At 53.8% G+C, this 18,749-nt stretch overlaps 1 protein-coding gene across 6 annotated transcripts in view; it reads left to right on the forward strand.

The window, feature by feature from the left end:
* The window catches only part of STAG3 (stromal antigen 3), a 38,436-nt gene extending 24,490 nt beyond the window's left edge, over positions 1 to 13,946 (forward strand). For 3 of the 6 annotated variants that reach the window (XM_032327384.1, XM_032327388.1, XM_032327385.1), the window contains exons 30-34: positions 11,134 to 11,311; positions 11,523 to 11,627; positions 11,956 to 12,034; positions 13,208 to 13,267; positions 13,533 to 13,946. In XM_032327384.1, the coding sequence (XP_032183275.1) occupies positions 11,134 to 11,311; positions 11,523 to 11,627; positions 11,956 to 12,034; positions 13,208 to 13,267; positions 13,533 to 13,541 (431 nt within the window). In that variant the 3' untranslated portion in view covers positions 13,542 to 13,946. Of the gene's footprint in view, positions 1 to 11,133; positions 11,312 to 11,522; positions 11,628 to 11,955; positions 12,035 to 12,998; positions 13,056 to 13,093; positions 13,268 to 13,532 lie in introns of all 6 variants that reach the window. The other 3 variants (XM_032327386.1, XM_032327389.1, XR_004281766.1) reach the window with 2 other exon arrangements.
* Positions 13,947 to 18,749: the final 4,803 nt, after the last annotated feature.

Raw genomic sequence — 18,749 nt, forward strand, 5'->3', positions numbered from 1 at the left:
CAGCAATGTATGAGGGCCCTGGTTTCTCCGCATTCTTGACGACACTGGTTATTGTCTTTCTCCTTTTTCCCATCTCCTAGTGGTTATGATGTAGTATCTCATTGCCTGAATTTGCATTTCCCTCATAAGTAATGTTGAGCATCTTTTCATGTGCTTGTTGACCATCTGTATCTTCTTTTAAGAAATGTTTATTGAAATCTTTTTGCTCATTTTTACTTATTTTTTTATTGTGTTACATTAGTCACCATACCGCATAGCATTAGTTTTTTTTTTTTTTTTTAAGGTTTTATTTGACAGAGATCACAAGCAGACAGAAAGGCAGGCAGAGAGAGAGGAAGGGAAGCAGGTTCCCTGCAGAGCAGAAAGTCTGACGCAGGGCTCGATCCCAGGACCCTGGGATCATGACCTGAGCCGAAGGCAGAAGCTTTAACCCACTGAGCCACCCAGGCGCCCCATCATTAGTTTTTGATGTAGTGTTCCATGATTCATTGTTTGCGTATAACACCCAGTGCTCCGTGCAGTCCGTGCCCTCCTTAATACCCATCACCAGGCTCACCCATCTCCCCATCCCCCTCCCTTCTAAAACTCTCCATTTGTTTCCCAGGGTCCGCAGTCTCTCATGGTTTGTCTCCCCCTCCAATTTCTCCCACTTCATTTTTCCTTCTCCTAACATTCTCCATGTTACTCCTTATGTGCCACGAATAAGTGAAACCATATGATAATTGACTTCCTCTGTTTGACTTATTTCACTCAGCATAATCTCCTCCAGTCCCATCCAAGTTGATGCAAAAGCTGGGGATTCATCTTTTGTGATGGCTGAGTAATCCTCTGTTGTGTTTATGGACCACATTTTCTTTATCCATTTGTCTGCTGAAGGGCAACTCAGCTCTTTCCACATTTTGGCTATTTTGGCCATTGCTGCTATGAACATTGGGGTACAGATGGCCCTTATTTTCACTACATCTGTATCTGGGGTAAATACCTTGTAGTGCAATTGTTGGGTCATACGGTAGCTCTATTTTTAATTTTTTGAGGAACCTCGATACGGTTTTCCAAAGTGACTGCTCCAACTTGCATTTCCACCAACAGTGTCAGAGGGTTGCCCTTTCTCCACAACTTCTCCAATATTTGTTGCCTTGTCGATTTTTGCCATTCTAACTGGCATAAGGTGGTATCTCAATGTGGTTTTGGTTTGAATTTCCCTAATGGCCAATGATGATGTTCACTTTTTCATGTGTCTGTTAGCCATTTGTATGTCTTCTTTGGAAGAGTGTCTGCTCATGTCTTCTGCCCATTTCTTGACTCTTTTTTGGGTGTTGAGTTTGAGTTTTTTATAGATCTTGGTTATCAGCCCTTAGTAGTGTCACTTGCGAATATCTTCTCCCATTCTGTGGGTTTCTTTTTTGTTTTGTTGACTGTTTCCTTTGCTGTGCAGAAGCTTTTGATCTTGATGAAGTCCCAAAAGTTCATTTTCGCTTTTGTTTCCTTTGTCTTTGGAGACCTGTCTTGAAAGAAGTTGCTGTGGCTAATGTTGAGGAGATTACTGCCCATGTTCTCCTCTAGGATTCTGATGGATTCCTGTCTCACATTGAGGTCTTTCATACATTTCGAGTTCATCTTTGTGTATGGTATAAAAGAATGGTTTAGTTTCATTCTTCTGTATTTAGCTGTTCAATTTTCCCAGCACCGTGTATTGAACAGACTATCTTTTTTCCATTCAATATTTTTTCCCTGCTTTGTCAAAGGTTTCTATTCTGTCAAAGACTCTGTTCCACTGGTCTATATGTCTGTTTTTGTGCCAGTACCATGCTGTCTCGGTGATCACAGCTTTGTAGTAAAGCATGAAGTCAGGCAACGTGTTGTCCCCAGCTTTGCCTTTTTTTTTTTCCTTTCAACATTTTCTTGGAAATTCAGGGTCTTTTCTGGTTCCATACAAATTTAAAGATTGATTGTTCCATCATTTTGAAAAATGCCATTGGTATTTTGACTGGGATGGTGTTGAAAGTATACATTGCTCTGGGCAGCATAGTTGTTTTAACAATGTTTATTCTTCCAATCCATGAGCATGGAGTATTTTCCCATCTTTTTGTGTCTTCAGTTTCTTTCATGAGTGTTTTGTAGTTCCTGTGTGACGGAACCTGGGAGGGATCGCCCCAAGCAGCACTCGGAGATCTTGGAGGATAGGTTTATTTAACGCTGGCAGGCTCAGAGGACAGTGATCCTCCAGAGGTCTGAGCCCTGAGCACAAACAAAGGGGGTAGTTTATAAACTTGTACTTCTGTATCTGTGGCACTTTTGCTCTCGCAGCAGGTGAGGCAGGAGAGAAAACCCAGAATGGCCCTGGGGCCGGGACTGAGATTCCCCTGCGGGATTGGTCAAGCGCGTTAGAACGCGCTTATCATTCCCTGCTTTGATGCCCCTTTAAACCCCTAGATTAGAGGGAATCATCTTTGTTTTCCAAGGGGCCGTGGTGAGTAAGGGGTAAGTGGAGTCTGATATTGGCAGTGATAAGCCTAATAAAGGCATTAAATATGCAAGGACAGAAGGCTCCTGTGAGGGGGAGCACAAGATGGGGGCGAAACAAGGGACCCACTGTGAGAGGGAATCCCAGCAAGTCCGCTGGAGTGCTTCCCACCGGTGAGTTACTCCATCCTGGGACTGGGTCAGGTTTTCTTGGGCCACCCCCAATCTAGCATAGGAACGACACTCCTCCTGTAAGGAGAGGCAGAGTCCCCCTTGCACAGCCATGAGCAAGCTGAGCCCACGCCTGTTTTGGAGGACCACTGAGGCCAGCGAATCGAGTTGGCGCTACAGGGCCAGGGCTGACTGAGTAAGGGCAGAAAAACCCCGCTGTGAGTTGTTGAGCTAGCCCCGGGTACCGAACACCGAACCTGTGACATCCCGACACCGGTGGCACCGAGGACAGCTCCTGACGCGGCCAGCAGGCTCACGAGCAGGGGAATGGTGGCCGGGGAGCATCAGGGGCCCCTAGGAGGTCTCCAGATAGTGGAGCGTCGCTCCCCAGAAGGACTGAAAGATTAGGTAAGAGACGGGCGTGTGTCTGACTGACTGCGGGGTGACGCGGGTGTATACACCTTGATCACAAGCCAGGAATTGTGTCGTTAGGCGCACAGACCCGACTAGGGCCTGTGACAGGAGAGGAAGAGTTTCCACACAGCGGTACCAGGGCCAGAAAGGGATAGTATGAGGTTCCTGGTGCCAATGTGGGAGGTGACACAGTGAATTGGTTGAAGATGACACCAGGTACTGGATGGGACTGGGCTTCGTACAGATCCGGCGGTCAGACGCTGGGGTGGATCTGAGTGGCTAACCACTTGGTAGGAGGCGTTAATCGTACCTACCAGCGGTGCTGCCGATGTTTGCTGTGTGTAGATGGGGGACCCGGGGATGTGCCAGGGCGAGTTGTTTTTTGTCTCCCTCTGGGGTTTGACTTCAAGGCTCGGGGTGAACGTGGACTTAATTATCAAGAAGATGGTGGCCCATTAAGTGGAGGTCAGCCTTTGGTGTGTGTCCATCCCAGGTGGAAGAAGTCAGTGGGGCACTGGCGCAGGATTGGGGGGGATAAGCCGGAAAGTCCGTTCGCCGGGAACAGTGATACGAGCGTCTGCCCCCCTCCTCCCGCCAGGCTGGGCAAGCTAAGGGCAGGGAGGAGGGACAGCACAGCAGGTAGCAGAGGAGGAGGGCTGACTGGGGTCAGGAAAACCATAGTGACATGCGGTTAGGAGTAGACATCAGAGGGCTGATAAAAGTGGGGTCCATGACCTTAGAGGGAGCCACTGTGGCTAGCCCAACAGCAGATAAGGCCTGTGGGCAAATAAGTGCAGTAATAAACACTACAATCACCCAGTAAACAACAATAGCAGGTCTCTGGGAAGAAGTCCAGTCAGAACGGGAAACATTGCAGAGTCCGACTCCGAGGATGAGGGGTGTCACGCCGATGAGAGCGAGGAAGCGGGGCGAGCAGGTATCCATCAGCTGGTGGGGTCTTGCCGAAGACGAAGCTGGGGCAAGTCTGTGGGGGCTGGCAGGACTTGCCGCTGGCGTGGCTCCTCGTCCAGGCCACGGGCCCTTTTTACTCTGGAGTGGTGGACCCGTGAGTGACATCTGAGATCGTAAGGGCAGGAGGGGTGGTTAGAACAACAGAGTGAGGCCCTATCCACTGTGGTTTGAGGGGGTCCCTTTTCCAGTCTTTGACCCAGACTGAGTCTCCTGCCTGAAAGGAGTGTACCCAGGACCCTAAAGAGATTGGGCCCTTTCAATGGTGTATCTCTGTAATTTATTTAGGGTGGCCCCCAGGGCCTGAAGTTGTCTGTTTTTTATCCCCAACCTGATATAAGTTTCCTGGGGGAAGCCGTCCATACACTAACCTGAAAGGGGAGAAACCTAGCATCCCGGGTGTGCAGCGGGCACACAGGAGGGCCAGGGGCAGCAGATCTGGCCGTGGGAGGTTACTCTCCTGACAGAGAACTTCGCTGCGGTTCCCTTGAGGTTGCGATTCTTTTACTTTCCCTGAACTTTGGGGCCGGTAAGAAGAGCAGAGTCTCCAGGTGACGCTGAGAGACTTGGTTAAGACCTGTACAGTGTCTGCTGCAAACGCGGGTTCGTCGTCACTGTGGATGGTGCAGGCCGAACTGGGGCACGATCTCCTGCCACCGAACTCTGGCTGTTTCTCGGCTTCCTTCCGTCCTGCTTGGGACGGCTTCGGCCCACCCAGGAGTATACGCACACGATCACTAGTTGATATTTGAACCCCCTGCTCAGCTACTCCTCACGGCTGTGAGGTCTATTTCTGGGTCTTCCAAAGGGGTTACGCCCGTCCTCTGGACGCCTGGCGGGCGCCGCGGTGCAGGCCGAGCATTATTTTTAGCTCATGTCGTGCATTGCTTGCTGGTGGCTCGGCGCAGGGCCGGCGGTTGGCTGAGGCCGTCGTGCTGCTGGAGGACGGCCTCTATGCAGGTTCTTTGTTAGATGGGTGAGTTGGTGGTACTCCTTGACCAGATGCCCTCGTGTTGTGTTGGAATGAAGACGCGCCCATCTGGCATCACCCATCATCCCTTTTTAGTCAGGGTGGCCTCCGAGTTTACACTGACGAGCCTGGCCAAAGGGCTGTTGTGTTGCCCACGCCCCAGTGGCCCCAAGGATGGTCGGCGGTTCTTTTGTTGAAAGGGACCACTGGCAAGGTGACAGCAGAGCGCTCGGCCCCAGTATCAACCCTAAAAGTCACTGGTTGACCCCCTACTTCTGTTCTGACCACGGGCTCATGGGGGCCAAGGAGGAGAGGGCTCGGTCCTCCTCAGTCTGAGTGTTTCTGCCAGGTCTATGAGGTCGTCCTCTTGGGGTTTTTTGGTAGTGGCTGGGCTTTTGAGCCTTCCCCCGGCTGGGACATTAATTTTTTCAATGTCCCTTTTCCCTGCAGTAGGTACATTGATCCTTTGCTAAGGGGGTTCTGGGTCCCCTCCCTGTCGGTGGTCAGGGTCTCCCCATTTTTGTGTCCTTTTTCCTCAGGGCAGTGGTGAGACCGACTTTTTTTTTTTTTTTTTTTTAAAGATTTTATTTATTTATTTGACAGAGAGAGACACGGCGAGAGAGGGAACACAAGCACGGGGAGTGGGAGAGGGAGAAGCAGGCTTCCCACAGAGCAGGGAGCCCGATGCGCGGCTCCATCCCAGGACCTGGGATCATGACCTGAGCTGAAGGCAGAGGCTTAACGCTTAACCACTGAGCCACCCAAGGCGCCCCACCGACTTATTTTTGGCTTCCCTTTTCGCTGTGACGTCCCTATTCATGTAGACGTTACTGGCAACCTCTATCAGCAGGGTGATGTTCATCCCGGTGAAACCCTCTAGTTTTTGAAGTTTTTGTTTTGGTCTGGGGTGGCCTGAGCCACGAAGGAGGTGTTTAGTATCTGTTGGCTTTCCTGTGCTTCAGGGTCAAACGGAGGGTCTGTTTCTTAGCTCCTGCTCGGATTCTCCGGAGGAAGGCTTCCTGGCATCGGTGGATGCGGACCTGTCCCTGTCCCTCGTCTGTGGTGAAGTCCCGTGGGGGGCGCTTCTTGGGTGCAGCTGTGTTAGCCCAAGCCGTAGGGTCCGGGACTCCCGCCGGTGCGTGCTCTTCTGGGTACCGCTCTGCTCCTCTGGTTGTCGTCGTCCTCCTCTGTGTGGAACAGGGTGCGGAGTCCCCGTTGGCAGCCTTCCCGGGTTGGCTGATGAGTCACGAAGAGGGATTCCATGAGGTTTCTCAGAGTGGGATGGGGTGTTATGTTTCTAGCTAAGGAGGTGGGCGGTGGAGAAAGCCTCGTAAGACCTCCAGGAAGTACTGACCCGTCTTCATGGTGCCTCTCAGGTTCTCGAATCTCTCATACTGGCATTTGGAGGGCTCCTGTGCCTGGCCTGGGGCGCAGCCTGGCTGCTGATCCTGGAGAAAGTGGATCCTTCGGGCCTGGGGCACCAGGGAGACATGGTGGTGGAGTGTCTGGAACCGTGGGGGGACCAGGCGTAGACAGCCTTGGGGGAGCAGGATCGGGTCATCCTCAGGATCTCCGGCTAGGATCTGTGGAGGCCAGGCCTTCTGTCGGGCTTCTCTGGGCCACTTGGATGAAGCAATTAAGACCCTGGCCTGTCCCTGCCTATTGTAGGTGAATTGCACCCAAGTGGGGGAGGGTCTGGGCAATTCCTAGGCAGGACTCAGTGTACAGAAACTGGTCAGGGTGTCCTGGTTCTCCTGTTAACAATTCGCCACACCTACCAAACCGCTGGGACATCCAGTGTCCCTTCCAGAGGCCATCCGACATCAAACGTGGGCCTTTCTAACTCACATCGTGTTCTTAACTGGACAGGATGTGTCTTAACTCCACAGCCTCCTGAAAACCCCTTCTCGAAATTTTTGATCATGGTCTCGAGGACCATAGGTTTACTCTGCCCCAATCTTGTAGTGATGTTCCCGTGTGCGGCAGCACAGAGACAAAGGCTGGGTGCCCTTCCAGAGGAGAGACCAACCAGAGGCCCACCTGTCCGCTCTCCTGGAGGAGAGTCGGGGGCCTCTTAGCCATAGCGAGTCCGTATAAACCCCGGACTGGCACCCCGAAGGGCCCGCCTTAGACTCTATGAGGTCACCACAGAAACCGGTTGGGACCCACTCAGACTCTGTAACCCCAAGACCGTGGAGCCACATACACAAACAGGCTGTTCGTTCATTCCTGCACTCACACCGAAGTTACTACAGTTCCTCCCCGGTGGAGGTTCATGTCCTGTGGGTCTCCCTGCTGGGAGGCCCTGACCTGGGGAATTCCTTTCAGAAATCCCTTTCTGTCCCCCCTTTCAGGAGGTTCCTGACCTGAGGGACCCACCTTCCCCCCCGCCCAGGAGTCCCTACCTGTGAGACCTCTCAGAGGTCTCTGGGCAGTGATCAGCCTCCCCTTCCACCCTACGGGAGGGCCTGTCTGGTCCTGGGGCCCCAGGCCTTACTGTCATCCGACACTGGGACCCAGTCCTCACCTGCCAAGTCTCCCTGAGTGTGACCGGTGAGTGTGGCAGGCCTGGTCCGAGGCAACCAGGTGGGAGACTGCCGAAAAGTAGGCAGGGTGCGCCTTCTCTGTTACAAACCCTGTTCTGTCACCGCCCCGCTGTTGTCCCCAAACCAGTGGCCACGATGGGCCAGCATGTTTGGGTTTCCTGGTCGGGGAACCTGGGCTGGGTTGCCTGACGGAAGAACCAAGCGGCACTCAGAGATCTTGGAGGACAGGAGGTTTATTTAACGCCATGCGCTCAGTGATCTCCAAAGATCTGAGCTCAAACAAAGGTCTTGAGCACAAAGGGGGTAGTTTATACACTTTTATTTTTGTATATGTGGCACTTTTTTGTGCCTGCTGCCCGCTCTGCAGGAGGGAAAACCCAGAATGGGACCGGGACCAGGACTGGGATTCCCCGACTGGATTGCTCAGCGACCTTAGAACACAGATTCCCCTTATCGCCTAGAGTACAGGTCCTTTACCTCTTTGGTTAGGTTTATTCCAAGGCATCTTACGGGTTTTGGTGCTATTGTAAATGGAATTGACTAATTTCTCTTACTGCAGTTTCATTGTTAGCATATAAGAAAGCAGCTGATTTCTGTGCATTGATTTTGTATCCTGTCATATTGCTGTATGAGTTCTGATCATTTAGGGGTGGAGACTTTGGGGTTTTCCACATAGAGTATCATGTTATCTGTGAAGAGACTGTTTGACGATGACTTTGCCAATCTGAATACCTTTTATTCCTTTTTGCTTTCTGATTGCTATTACCAGGGCTTATAGTACTACGTTGAACAACAGTGGTGAGCGTGGGCATCCTCGTCGTGTTCCTGATCTCAGTGGGAAGGCGGTCAGCTTTTCCCCACTGAGAATGATACTCGCTATGGGTTTTTCTTTTGCTCATTTTTAAATTGGGTTGTCTTTTTGTTGAGTTGTCAGAGTTCTTTATATACTCCAGATACAAGTCCCATATCAGATATATGAGAGGCAAAAATTTTCTCCCACTTTGTGTGGTGTTTTTTCATTTCCTTGAAAGAAAAAGAAAAGTTTCCTAATTTTGAAGCAATCCCAATTATTTCGTTTCTCTCTTGTTGTTTGTTCTTTGGTGTTATAGCTTGAACGGTCATTGCCTAATCTAAGATCCTGAAGATTTTACACCTGTGTTTTCTTCTAAAAGTTTTCTAGTCTTAGCTCTTAGACTTTGGTCTGTCATCCATTCTGAGTAAATTTTTGTATATGATGTGAACTAGAGTGAGGTAGAGCGTTAATATTTTTATGTCTTTTGTGTACCACTTGAGAGTATTTTTTTTTTAAGATTTTATTTATTTATTTGACAGAAATCACAAGTAGGCAGAGAGGCAGGCGGGGGATGGTGGGGAGAAGCAGGCTCCCTGCCGAGCAGGGAGCCCGATGTGGGGCTCGATCCCAGGACCCTGAGATCATGACCCAAGCTAAAGGCCGAGGCTTAACCCACTGAACCACCCAGGCTCCACGAAAGTATTTTTATATCACCTGGAAACTCCTTTGATCGGTGAACTAATAATTAAGGACCTAGTCTGTGCATGATACTGTGTTAGGTGTTTCACACGCTGGGAAGGATCCTCAAGCAGCCGTTTAATAGAGAAAATACATTTATAGAAAATATAAATTGTGAATAGTCACCTGTGAACGATAACTTCTGGAGGGTTTTGAGAATCGACCGATGCGCGTTATAGAATTCAGGGAAGGAAGGGATCCCGTTGAGTTTAGTTGATCTGAAGCTGATGAAGGCTTCACCAAGAAGATGAAATTGAAGCTGGAGCTTGAGAAACGGGTGAGACTTACGTGAGCTGCACGGAGGAAGGAGCAGCCGAGCAGCTCATGGACAGCCCGAGCAGGACACGGGAAGGCCTGTGCCAGCCGAGCACGCAGATGTGTGGATCGGGTTGCTCGAAACAGCGCGTCTGTAGAGGTCGGAGAAAACTGAAAGGACGGGTTCCGTTGTTCACTCAGCAGATCCAGATTAAGCGCCGTGTGCTGGGCGTAGGGCAGTGCACAAAAAGACAAATCTCTCCTTGACAGAAGTGGCGGGTTGTGCTGTGTGCTGTGGTCGGAGGCAGGAAGGGGGTGAGCAGACAGCGGGGAGGCAGGAGTGCCCTCCTGAGACTGGGCATGTGCCTGGCATGTTCTGAGCACAGCCAAGCAGGCCAGATGGCGAACAGAGAGGACGTGCGACATCAGACCAGAGAGACTGGAGGAGCCCAGAGCACAGGAGGCCGAGTCAAGATGCTGGCTTTTACCAGAGGAGTGACAGGACCTGCCTTCTGTTGTTAAAGGATCCTTCTGGCTGCTGTGTTGAGAAGTTGGCCGTAGGGGGCAAGGGCAGAAGCCACCAGCAAGGAAGCCGTGGAGGGGGTAGACTGGGGGGCGTGGTGGAGGTGGGCAGAAGTGGCCGGATCCCGAATACACTTCGGGGAATCACCGATGGGATGTCCTGACAGACGGGATGTGGCCTCTGAGACAGGAGTGGAGGGTGAACTTGGCCTTGGCCGGTAGAGAGGATTTTGACCCAACAACTGGTACTGAGGGCACGGCTGCCGGCGGAGATGGGGAATGCGGGGCCTGAGCAGACCAGGGCCTGAGCACGAGCGTGTCGTTGCCGGTGAAGGTGCTGGACAGACAGCTGGGCACGGGGGTCTGGCGCTCAGGGGAGAGGCAGACACCTGAGATAAATCTGGAAGCTCGTGTTTAAAAATGTGAACCTGCCCACGTGGTTAAGGAAGCCGGTGCAGATGGAGGGCGGGGGAGGCCGAAGGGCTGAGCTGTGGGCATCGCACCACGACGAGGCTGGGCAGAGGGGGAAGGTCTGCCTGGTCCTCCCTGGGGAGGCAGAGTCATGCGTGTGGCTTATTTTTATGTTCACTTTGGCTTTTTTTTTTTTTTTAAGGATTTATTTTCTGAGATAAACTTGGATTCTTCCTCCTCTTCTGCCTTCTCAGGTCTCTGCAGGAGAGACTAACACTGTGGGCCCCGGGGGCTCCTCTTCAGATCAGCGCGCCGCCACGGTGCCCATCTCGGTGTTCCTGGCTTTTAGAAAATCTAGTGTCCCATTTCTCTGTTCTCGCTAGCCCTCCTGCTTCCGTCCTCGTGGCTCTGATCCCCAAACTCTACAGCCATTTTAAGCCTTTTTTTTGTTGTTTTTGTTTTCCTTGAACAAGTCCTAGATACCATGTTGTAAGCCTTTTGAGAGCGCAGGGTTATACTCCGTTTCAGTCCAACATCACCAGGCCATAGAGGTTTTCCACTCTCTTCTTCCTTAACTTTCACGAACCAGACCTTGGGCAGGTCTTGAAAACGTAGGAAGCCATCTGTGGCCGTACCTGGTCGGCCGTGAATACACGCACCTGTTTCTCTTTTTTAAGATTTTATTTATTTATTTGACAGAGATCACAAGAGGCAGGGGGGTGGGGGAAGCAGGCTCCCTGCTGAGCAGAGAGCCCGATGCGGGGCTCGATCCCAGGACCCTGAGATCATGACCTGAGCCGAAGGCAGAGGCTTTAACCACTGAGCCACCCAGGCGCCCCCCCTTTTCTTTTTATAAAAGACACACACCTGTTTCTCGGCAGGCCCCCCCAGGCGGCAGAGGGAGGATGTCCGTCCGTCCCAGGAAGAGAGCCTCCAGCTGACCAGCATCCCCCCGTCACCCACCCTCACCTCCACAGCCGTGAAGAGGGGGCAGCCTCGGAGGGCGTTGGGAGAGGCAGAGGAAGAGGGCAGCTCAGAACCGGAGCACAGCGCCCAGGGGTGAGGGCAGGGGGCAGCAGCGCCGGGCATCAGGGCTCGGTGTCTGGCTGCCTCGGCCCTGCCGTTTGTTCTCTCCGTCCTTCTGGGTCCGTCCCTGGGCCTTTCCCACTGTCTTAGCTTGAGATTTTCTTGCTCCCTCCGCGCTTTTCTCCCTTGTTACACCCCCCGCCGCCCCTTCTTCTGCCCATCCCCGACCCTACTTCATTCCCAACAGCCAGCCCCTCTTGGGCAACCAGAGGCCAAGGTTCTCGAGTCCACGGCGTTTCCGGACTCTGCTCCACCCTCCAGGTCCCGGCTTGGGCAGCCGGCTGACCCGGTGAGCGTCTCATCCCGTGCCGCCCCCCTTCGCATTTGGCGGGCCCCGCGAGGGGTTCTCCCCTACCCCACTGCTTCTGTGCCCACGCTTTTAGGACGTGTTTGCATCACAGACCCCTTCCTTCGCGGTAGTGTGTGCCCTGGCGTGCGGCACTGACCGGAGGGGAGCTGCTCCGGTGCAAGCAGCAGGGGGACCCCGGAGCCCTTTCCCCGCACCCCTACCCCTGCTGCCCGCCCCCCCGCCCCCGGGTGCCTCCCAGAGAATCTCCGGGCTCGGGCTTGTGCGTGAACAGCAGCGTGAACCCCCCCTTCTTCGCTGCGGTCCTCAGACTCAGCCTGATGGAAGAGGACGAGGACGAGCTGGAAGCTCACAGCGAGCTCAGCGAAGGATGGCAAGACGCGGACAAGGTGAGCCGGCCTGGCCTCCCTCTCCTTCTAGAACTGGAGGCCGCCGTGACCCAGGGGCCAGAACGGCTTTCCTCTGCTGCCCTGACGCTGCCCTTTCTCTGAAAGCTGCTCAGGATTTTTTTTTTTTTAAAGAATCACAGCGTAAAGGAGGGAGATTTGTAAGTTGCTTTGTACTCGGCTTGGACTTTCATTAAAGAAGGGAGGGAAGAACAATTAAAAATACCAAAAAGGACTTAAATAACGCTCGCCGCGCCCTTAATCTCCGTCTGAGAGATGATGGCAGGACCCTGGCCCCACCGGGCCTCCCCTCACTACCCCCCGCACCTGCTTCCCCAGCAGCGAGCGGCTCCCGCAGGCGCACAAGGAAGCTGTGAGGCGATGCGAGTCCTCGGCCGCGCCACCTTGTCAAGCTGGCGTCTCTCTCTCTTTTTTTTTTTAAGATTTTATCTTTTGGCAGAGAGAGGGCGAACACAAGCAGGGGGAGTGGGAGAGGGAGAAGCAGGCTTCCCGCTGAGCAGGGGCTCCATGCCAGGTCCCTGGGACCATGACCCGAGCCGAAGGCAGACACTTACCGACCGAGCCTCCCAGGCGCCCCACGTTAGCTTCTCTTACCTCCTCGGCCTCTGCATCTTTCAAAGGGAGCTTGTGACCTGGCGATTCACAGACCTGTACCCCTGGGGATAAAAGTATATTATATGTTTTTTAAAAAAAAAAAAAGAAAAACTACAAGAAAAATCAGGGAGAATATGTAGAAGAATGTTGAAAAAAATAAAAAGGAGCTTGTGAACTGGGGAGGGTCTGGGCCTGCTGCCCTTGCTCTCTCTTCTCTGTTCTTTCCGGAGGAAAAAAAGGCAGAAGAGAACAGTTCAGGGGAATGGAGGGTTTGTACTCGGAGGGGAAAAAACAATGATGTCTTCAGAGACTGGGGAGCAAAAAGCCTCTATTAAAATAGTCTTTCCTAAAGATCCCTCAGGGCAAATGCCAGCCTGCGGTTCCCGACTGAACGAATGTAAGGGACTCGGCTGGCAAAGCAGGAGAGGCGGCGCGGCGGGGTCTGAGCCTCCTGCCCACTGTCCCCTTCTACCCCCTCCCCCCGTGGGTGCAGGGACCCACCGCGGTTCTTGTTTGCGGTGGGACCGAAGGGCCCGTCTGACTTGCACCCCCTCCCCCCAGCACTCCTCCCCCAGCGAGCACGGGCTGGACCTCTTAGATTCCACAGAGCTGAACCTTGAGGTGAGTGTCCCCACGCAGGCTGCGAAGGCAGGGGACGAGGCGCCGCGTGTCTTTGGGAGGTGCTGGCGGGTAACCCGTGTGCCGGGGCAGTAGGTGGCAAGAGAGGTCACAGGCCGTGGCCTGCTCTCTCTGCTGCTCTAGGAAGCTCCGGAGTAGCCGTGGGGGGAGGCTAGGAGGAGAACTAGAACGGTCGCCGGGAGGAGCTTGTCGTCCCCTCTTTGCTCTTTGGGCTGTTTTTTCTCTGTTTTCATCTTTCCCGTTCCAGGATTTCTGACAGGATCCTGGGCCCCTCCCCACCTCCACTCCCCACCTCACCTTGGAAAAGGCCCACGGGAGAACACAGCAGAAGGAGCCGTTACTTCCAGGCCCCGCCCCGGTCCTTGGGAAGGAGAGGTGGGCTGCGCCTTCCTCACCTAACCCTTTCCTCTGATGACGCTGCCATCGAGAAGCCTTGGGCGTCCTGTCCCTCCTAACGCTCCCTGGCTCTGTCCCTGTGTTGAGGACGGGGCCTTTTTCTGCTGTGTCGGGGGAGGGGGGGCTTCACCTCAGTCCTGGAGAGGCTCTGCCTCCCTGTGCTGAGCGGAAAGAGCCCAGTAGTTTTCTGTATTTTTGGAACAGCTTTCCCGGCCGCCTTTGTGCCCCAGTGACTACCTCAATAAACCTGTTTCAAGCAGCTGGTTCCCGGGGTGTGGCTTGAGATTGTTCAACGGATCACACTGGGTTCTTTGCTGGTGTCTTAAGCGGCTCTGCCTCGCTGCCCCGTGGCCTGGTGTACAGACGGACGGATGCTGGCCCTGGACGTGCCCCCAGGTGCCTTCCTGGTGAGGACAGCGCACACCGAGGCGGGTGGACAGAACCCCGATCGGCTGAAGGCGGCCTGTCTCCTGTCACCGACACGGTGAACAGGCCGTACACCTTGGCAGCCTCCATCCAGGGAAATTCATGACTTCAGCCCCAAGACACCTATTATAACTTGAAATTGCATAGAATCTGTGTCTGAGTTAGAAGGAAACTTAGGAAAGGGCCTCGACATGTCCAACCCCCAAACCCAAGACTTCGACACTGCCTTTTCCTTTGACCTCGTCTGCCTCAGCTAGTTCCTCACCAAGTCCTGTCAAGTCAGTCCGCAAAACCTCACCCACCACCCTCTCCGCTCCTTGCCACCATCATCTCTTACTCTGGCCACCTCTGGAAACCGCCTCCTTGAAACTCTCTTGTTCTCCTGGAAGAGCACAGCACCCCCGCTTTCTCTTTGCCCCCCGGCCAGCACTCAGACACGCGCAGACACGCTCGTCACTTTCTGCTTGGACTGTTGAAGCCTTTCCGCCTCCGTTTACGCGTGATCTCCATTTTTTACCATCCCGGGCGTCTGCTTTAACTTCGGGTCCTCCCCCTGGTGTCCCAGGCTGGATACAGCCAGTCGCTGGTGGTCTGTGCAAAAGGAGCCCCGACTTCCTGTGATCTGGTCGCTCAGCCGAACCCGTTTCTTCTTCCTCTTCCCTTCCTCCCCAGCGTCGTCTCCCCCAGACAGACTCCGAAGCTGGGTTTAAGAGTCTGTTTGGAAGGGCAGCTGACCCCCCGGAGAGCTTTGATCCGTATTCAGGGGGAACAGGTCTAGGGAGAGGAGCCCTTCCTATGGGATCTGCGAACAGAGGGGAAAACGAAGGTGAGGATACGGAGGTCACTAAGGATCCAGGAGGGGAAAGTCCCAAGTTATTTAAATACCAGCCAAGCTGAGGTTACTTCCGAGATGGAGAAAGAAACTCAGCAGCTCGGTAAACGTGGTCTTTCTGCACCCAGATAGTGCAGGGGGGCGAACGGAGCCTCAGTCTTAAATTACGGGCAAGTTCCGCATCACGCTCCCAACCTGTTCGACACTCTTAACTGAGGGGCCGGGTCTAGGTCCTCTCCCCGGGAATATGAGCTCTGCGATCACTTGACTGATAGCACGTGTTGGAACGATGCTCTGCCAGGCCCTGAACCCAGAATTAAACCAGCAGCTTCCAACGTCCTGTTTCTTGACCCTCGGGGAGCCCAGTCCCATTGTGGGACAGTCCCAAGCAGCCACATGGAAAGACCATGGTTGGGGGCCCAGCCAGCGGCCCTCGCTGAAGTCCGCGTACGTCCAGTATCAGCTACCAGACTAGCCTGGCATGTGAAGCAGACCGTAACGCCCAGCTTCTGAGTCATCCAGCCTCAGCGTTTCTGTGCCTCTTCCAAATTCCTGACCCCCAGAGTCTGAGCACTAGAAAACGTTCACACTAGATGTGAGGCGGTTCATGATGGAGCACTTAGTAACTAAAACAGAACCTCGGAGTCCTAAGACTCCAAAAGTTTGGGCATGTCTGTCAGGTGAAAGAATTATATAAACATTTACCAGTAGTTTTAATTTTTTTAAAAAACTTTGACAAGACACAGAGCAGCAAGACCAGCAGTGGGAGAGGGAGAAGCAGGCTTTCCACTGAGCAGGGAGCCCGATGCGGGTTTCGATCCCAGGACCCTGAGATCATGACCTGAGCTGAAGGCAGAGGCTTAACCCACTGAGCCACCCAGGCACCCCATTTGTTATACACATTACACACGCAGTGGCTGGGGTACCAGGGTGGCTCAGTCGGTTAAGTGTCAACTCTAGATTTCAGCTCAGGTCATGAGCTCACGGTTGCGAGACAGAGCCTTGAGCTGGACACATACGGAGTGTGGAGCTTAAGACTCTCCCTCCCCCTCTGCCCTGCCCTCCACCCACCCGCCTGGACACACATGCGCTCTTGCTCTTTAGAAGAAGAAAAAAAAAGTAATGGGTGAGCTAATGAAATAAGTGTTTTGAAATATTAGTACAAAATATCTCTCTGTTCTAAAAAAAAAAAAAAAAGCAAAGTGAGAAACATTTTTAAATCATGCTCTAACATTTTTGGAGGTTCTTGTTGAAAGTTCAGTTTATTTTGGTCATTATTTTTTATGGTCTACATAACTGGGAGGGGTTCCTCTCAAAACCGTGTAAAAATCCAGATGAACCACTGAAATTTTTCCTTTGAAAGACTTAAAACCGGTCAGGAAATGATTTCCAAGTACAGCGGCTGTGTGTTTAGAGGGGACGTGCGTGGTTCGGGACCACGCACACCGCGGCGGCACCTCAGGGCACCGGCGCTGCGGTCCATCATCGGCTCTGGGTTTGCGTCTCTCACTCTGGCCGCGGATCTGGTCCGACGTGAGCATTCGGATCCCGGGGAGCGTACCGGAGTCACTGAGTGCTCCCGGAAGTTCACTGCGCTGTGTTCTTACCTTTAAAAGTGAGAAGCATGAATCGGTCTGTCCCGCACGACAGCAGGGGCTATTTGGGGCACCACCGGAGGCACCCCCCCGCCCCCCAATTCCACAGCTCGGCGGGATGAAGCACCGGTAAACCTCTTGCCGCCGAGCAGCAGCCCCGAGTGCCCAGGCGCAAGCCAAGGGGGATTTGGAGCTGAAGGCAGCTTGGGTGAGAGACGCGGAGGCTGCTGCGCAGGCTGACCTCACCTGGGTCGACAGGTGACACCAAGCAGTGCCTTTCAGGGGACTCTGTGCCTTGCCTGTTAGCTCACTGTTGAGTAATAGCCCCCCCTTTTTTTTAAAGATTGGAAAGAGCAAGCACATGTATGTAGCATGTACATAAACACACACATGTATAAACACACACACATACACATACCGGAGCTTGTGGGGGGGGTGAGCAGCAGACCCCCAGCTGAGCCGGGAGCCTGATGCCAGGACCCTGGCGGCATGACCTGCGCCGAAGGCAGACACTTAACCCACTGAGCCACGCAGGTGCCCCGAATAGTAGCTTTTAATTATTTTAAATATTGCTCAACTAAGACTTTTTTCTTATTAATGTTTGTTGAGACCAGGAGCTCTGCCAGAAGGGGAGTTGGTGGTATCCTCTCCTAAATCATAAAGCGAAGAGATTTTTTTCAGATTGCGGAGCAAAGTCTCGGGCTAACAGGTAAGTCATCCTGCGTTTTGAATTCCAGCCAGCACTGCCTGGGGATGTTGGAGGGTGAAAGGAGCATCTGTTGTTCTGGGGTGGCCCGAGAGGATAAGGGAGGCGGGACCGGGGAGGTTTATTTTCTCAGGAGACATTTTGAAGTCTTCCTTGACCTCTGTAGGTCCTTGCCTGGGGCAGGGCGGCACACAAGGTCTGGAAAGGACCCACAAGAGTCTTTCTCGAGCAGAGATTCCCTGTGAGCCGCCGGTGTGGAGCTGGCCTGGCCAGAGACGCAGGTCCCGAAGGGCGGGGGTCAGCCGGGAGCGGAGCCCAGAGGAGGGGCCGACCAGCCGGAGGGAGCCTGGGACACCAGAGAAGACCCCTGGGCTGCCGAGGAGCCCTGAATCCTGGGGAACCTGAAGGAGCGTGCATGGGCTTGACGGCGGTAGGGGAGCCCGCCAAGGGGCCGCGTGGGGGAGCGGCGGCGGGAGGAAGAGAGAATCTGTCCCGGAGAAGCAGCGCGTCGGGGATGGGGCGAGCCCGGCCGTGGGCCTGAGCACGGGTTCTCACGGACGCGGCAGAGGACCGCTCGGTTTTGATCAAAACCTTGTCAGTTAACATTTTTCAATGTGGGGGAGGCCGTTCGGCACAGTTGTAACAGCGTGGGTCCCGGGGCTAAAACTTTTGTCCAATCCCGGCTTCACCGGGTACCAGCCTTGCGCCCGGGGCGCGTCACTTCCTCAGGAGGTCACTGCTCTGCGGGACCTGCTCAGAGCAACCCTAGCACGTGGTGCACACCCCGGCGCTACGCTCATGGCTCCCTTGATAGGGGCGCACAGATGGCCTTTCCACAACATTTAAAATACTTGTGAGAAGATCAGTTAACGAGCCTCACTCTGCAAACTCAGGTGGGGAGGGTCTCCTAGGATGACGGTCACCAGGGACACCTGGCTGGCTGCGTCCGTGGAGCGCGTGACTCCGGATCTCGGGGCTGTGAGCAGGAGCGCCGCGTGGGGTGTGCAGGTTACTTAAAAATAAGATCGTAAAGAAAAAAAAAACCTGGTCTGCAGCATCCCCGGAGGGCTGGAGCCAGCCTGGGAGGCAGAGTGTGACCCGCGGAGGGGGTCTGCGGCTTCGCCAGGAGAGGCGGCTCGGTCCGAGCTTGCAGAACTAGGAAACTGTGGCACCAGTCCAAGCCCCGCGGGCCCCATTCCGGAGGCTGATGGGGCGGTTATTACCGCAGCGGGACGGGAGCGGTGTGTGGCTGCAGGAACCTCACCGAGAAAGCCTGAGCTGCCTGCGGCCATGATCAGACCCGTGTCCTCGGATGTGTGCCTTTGGGTCCAAAAGGGAACGGGCCCAGCATCGCGGGCCCGATGATAACGGGCTTCTGGTGGCAGCTGTAATGACCCGTGTCTCTGGAGCTCAAAATTCTGGAAACTGTTCAGGAATAGCCAAGAGAGTTTTGAGGAAGGACAAGGGTCATCACATCAAAACAAAAGCGTCCCACTCGGTCCCCTGCGG

The sequence above is a fragment of the Mustela erminea genome, chromosome 20 (assembly GCF_009829155.1).
Source record: "Mustela erminea isolate mMusErm1 chromosome 20, mMusErm1.Pri, whole genome shotgun sequence".
NCBI classification, from domain to species: Eukaryota; Metazoa; Chordata; class Mammalia; order Carnivora; family Mustelidae; genus Mustela; species Mustela erminea.